At 35.3% G+C, this 4145-nt stretch overlaps 1 protein-coding gene across 1 annotated transcript; it reads left to right on the top strand.

Moving 5' to 3' along the window:
• The first annotated feature begins 2139 nt into the window (after nt 1–2139).
• On the top strand, nt 2140–3942 carry LOC127854297 (E3 ubiquitin-protein ligase MIB1-like). The gene is made up of 2 exons (XM_052389379.1): nt 2140–2993; nt 3434–3942. Exons 1-2 carry the CDS (start codon nt 2645–2647, stop codon nt 3622–3624), a joined length of 540 nt encoding a protein of 179 aa, XP_052245339.1. The 5' UTR covers nt 2140–2644; the 3' UTR covers nt 3625–3942.
• Nucleotides 3943–4145: the final 203 nt, after the last annotated feature.

Raw genomic sequence — 4145 nt, 5'->3', positions numbered from 1 at the left:
TAACTGTTTTGTGAATTAGCCTACTGCGTTTTTATCGCGGTACATATGTAAGTTCTAGTTTCTGACCAGCTGCGATAAATACTACCGCGTTCTAGATTCCTATTTATAGCGTCCCGCTGAATGCGCGTCGTGTACTTTACATTACTCATTACAAGAAGCTAAATGTACTTTTACGTTGTTTTGTTTGGGTTGATTAAGTGCATGTTAAAACAACAGCTTCTCTGCAGGGACTTGTTCACAGAATAAGCGCATTGTTTGACGTTCGTCTTTGAATGTGTTCAATGGATGAATGTAAACATTGGAACCTAAGAGCCACGATATAAAACAATGATATTATTTAAAGAAGACGAAAAAGTTTAGTCCCACATCGGCCATTCGTATCGTTATTTAATGTGGAGTACCTTATACTTTATGAAAGCAATCGTTATTGCCATAAAATACAAGGTAAACATCAGAATCACTCCAAATTATTCTTAGTTTTGCTTTATAATATAATCAATTTGTAATAATGATTACTCATTAACGAAAGTGTATTTTAGTAACAGTCGACGTCATAGATGTTAATTTGCTCATCGATGGAAAAAAGGGAGGCAGTTATAGGATAAATAGAATATTATGTGAGTTTTGAAAAAGATCAAGTTTATCATGCTCGGCTCGAACCATGTTAGCGTTCGGCAAGCCTCGTGCTACCTCGGTTCTAAGCATAAGTCACATTATATTGTTCAATTATAAACACTAAACGCAATAGGCAAAGGGAAATGAAACCAATATGTCAAATGTTCTTTTTTAAAAAATAAAATCAGTAACGATATAATCATGTATTCCTAACGCTAAGCTGGTACCTTCGCGGTCTTACTGACACAAGTCGTAATAATATATTTGTGAAATAAAATCCGTGAATCGCATGAACATTGCATTACTAAAGATGGAAAAAGGAAAGAAACATTTAAAACACAGAACAGCAATGACAACTCGGCTACATTCTATACGAGATAAAATATGCTAACACCTGCTGAGATAAAGGACAGCGAGCTAGTAACGTAAAGGCGGAGGACAAATATATAATAATTTGAAACCCGCTATGAAAATGCGGTGGTTAAGTGTACTACAAGTGTATCAAGACTTTATCACATACAATCGTGTTAAGTAATGGTGTAAAAAACGATATCGTAACAGTGACCTATTTCATTATTAGAAGCAAAACTTTCACGCCGGTCATCCGGATATACAGATAAATAGACCACTATTTTATTATTACATCTCAAAAAAGAGATTGGGCAAGCGATTAACGTATTTATAGAAACGTGATTTGTAACATTCGCTATCATATTTGTGTACAGTAGTACAGCCAATAGATACGCCCTGGTGTTATCGGCACATATTTTTAGAATGAATCAATTATAGATATGGACCTTGTATTAGAACGCAAATTTCATAATGAGTTTTGATTTCATCGCCGTATATTCATCTCAACATTGAAAGTATTCCTTTGTCGTATTATATATATTTTGTTCAGCGACTCGGATGTCGGGTTCTAGAACGAATAAAACATTTTGACAATACTAATCATCCCCGGAAACCCGATATTATGTGAAAAGTTGGACGTGCTTGATAAAGTTTTCGATAAATTTTGCTGAATTTCGGTAGGGTAAGTAAATCAAGTCTTATTATTGTTTAAAGGCATTTTTGAATTAAAATATCTTTTGGTATATGCAAAGGAGGTGTTATCATGTATGTTAGAAAAATCCTTGTTATTATTTTTCAGGATTTATTGAAATATGGCTATTTGAAGTCGACGATGCAGGGATTGGTCCCCTATCTAGCACTTTATTTACAAATTTCCTTTAAGGTATGCCGGTGAAAAGGTTTTTGCACCGAAAATGATATCAACCACTGTCCCCGAGTAACATATCCGCCAGGGTTTCTTAACAGTCGGATTAAATTGTGTTAAAAAACATCAACATGTTATCGATACGTTCAAAACAATTGCATGACTTAGCTTTAATGATTATTACTTAAAACAATCTGACATCAATTACTGCTAACATAAACTTGAATGTCACATATACTTATATCGTACGTCCGTCGATATTCATGGACTGAACTAGGAATAGACGCAGTAAGGCGGGTTCCCTTCATTTCAAGTATAACTAATTATTGCGCATATAACGCATTACAAGCAGCCAAAATACATTGTCCACGATCTAGATCGAAATTAATAAACCTTCCGCTATGCGTAATATCTGAGCTAGTCTAAAATTTGTCTCTTGTCGATTTCATCTCTCGTGACTCTCGTCACATGACTACCGTTTGTGTGTGTAGCGGGTATAAAAGTAAGCGAAAAGTAAGACAGAGGACAGCGTATTTTATATTAAGCGGTTAGCGATTACGGTGGCAAAGCGCTGAGCACCGCATACAGTACTTCATGGGCGAAGTCAACTGAAACGACATTCACTTACTTCGTTTAAGAAAGAAGCTTTCATGCGAATTACCGGACGCCGAAGGGACTTCCACCGCTTAAAAAAAGCACGTCGAAGGACGTTTTCGGATGTGTTATTTTAACAGAAACGCTGTATCGTTATCCGAAAACTTAGTCCTACTTTGCGATCAGTTGAGCTGGTTAATATAAATAACACGGACCTAAATGATGGCAAAACCTGTATTGTCGAAAAATGATTGGATATACATGGAAGTCATTGGATTTCTAAGATTTTTAACTTTTCTGCAGCGTCTCTTGAACGGTTTTAGACTTGCTCAATTAGTCAACGCCGCTGCTGACACTGCAAAGCCAATGTGCGGCTATCCGCATGAGAATGAAATTATGCAGCGAATGTGGCATTCTATGTACAATCTTGAACGTCTGTTCATGCCACACAATGCCAGCTTAAAGATACCATTTCAATGCCTTGGCAATAAAAGATGTAAAATACCAAGCAGCGATGAAATACGCCTTTATTGTCGAATTCAAAATGAAAGAAACGAAAAAGAGGACGGTAAGATGTTATTTTGTATTACTAACAGTTACATATTTTTGAACTATTTTTAGTTATCTGTACTAAACTACTTCATAGTTAACCACATTATTGCATATAAACTAAAACGGTCAACAGCAAATTACAATAGTTTCATTTGTTAATTTGTTTTACTGATGCGGCATATTTATCTGCATGATTTTATTGTACCGAACGAATCGGAATCGTTCGAACAAGTATCAAAATATCTGGTAAACAAAACTGTTTTGAAATATGTAATCAAATGGAATTGATCACGATTCACACTTCAAATACAAACCAGTTTGACCTATTTTATTGTGCTTGATAATATCTAAAACATTTTAATTGTTGATGTTTTAAAAAACGCAAGCATTGGGTATTGAAGGAAAAACTCTGATAGTTTAAGATATTTTAATACATAATAATAAACAAAATTTCAGATCGGACCATTCAGCGAGAGAACGCTTCACTGAGACAGCGTGTTATATGTTCAATCTTCATCAATAGAGAGAGGCGTGTGGTCTTCATACCCTGTGGACATTTGCGGACCTGTGAAGTGTGTGGGCAGGGGACCAGCGTATGTCCAGCATGTGGACTGAGAGTGACGTCACGTCTTGTGGTGAAGCGGTGATGGCTTATATTCCGTTTTATTATCTTCAGCTTTTGGTACACACGTTTATGTTCCTTAAACGCGCTATGAACTTACTCTGTTTGAACGCTATTTGACTTGAAATCATGTATGTAATTCAACTTTGGATTTCAGTGGATTATACAATAAATTATAAGGCGTATTGCTAGCATGTTGTTTGATTATTAATATATGTGTTGTTTTGAACAATGAGCCTTAACAAATGGAAAGTATTTAATTTGATTCTGCATTTGCTATGCCGTAAGTATAATTGGCAGTTAAATTAGGCATGTAACAATATATCATTATGCGACATCAATATATTCGCACATTATTAACAGCGCGTATGCGTGATTGATTGAATCCCTGAAACATATCATTCAAATTACTTCTCCTTTAAAATAAGTCTCAAAAACATGTGTTTTTAAACACGTATGTATGTTGATGCACTCCCTTTAACCGATAATGAAATACATTTTGTCAGCTCCGGGTATATAATGTCTGTGTTGTTTTCTTTCTATTAA

Source organism: Dreissena polymorpha, chromosome 12 (genome assembly GCF_020536995.1).
Source record: "Dreissena polymorpha isolate Duluth1 chromosome 12, UMN_Dpol_1.0, whole genome shotgun sequence".
NCBI lineage: Eukaryota > Metazoa > Mollusca > Bivalvia > Myida > Dreissenidae > Dreissena > Dreissena polymorpha.
Note: the sequence above shows the minus strand (reverse complement) of the source record. Positions and strands in the feature narration are given on the sequence as shown.

Excerpts from the sequence above, each read along its gene's own strand:
- LOC127854297 (XM_052389379.1), top strand. The coding sequence starts at position 2,645 with ATGATGGCAAAACCTGTATTGTCGAAAAATGATTGGATATACATGGAA. Across the intron at positions 2,994-3,433 it reads AAGAAACGAAAAAGAGGACG|ATCGGACCATTCAGCGAGAG; the intron begins GTAAGATGTTAT and ends ACAAAATTTCAG.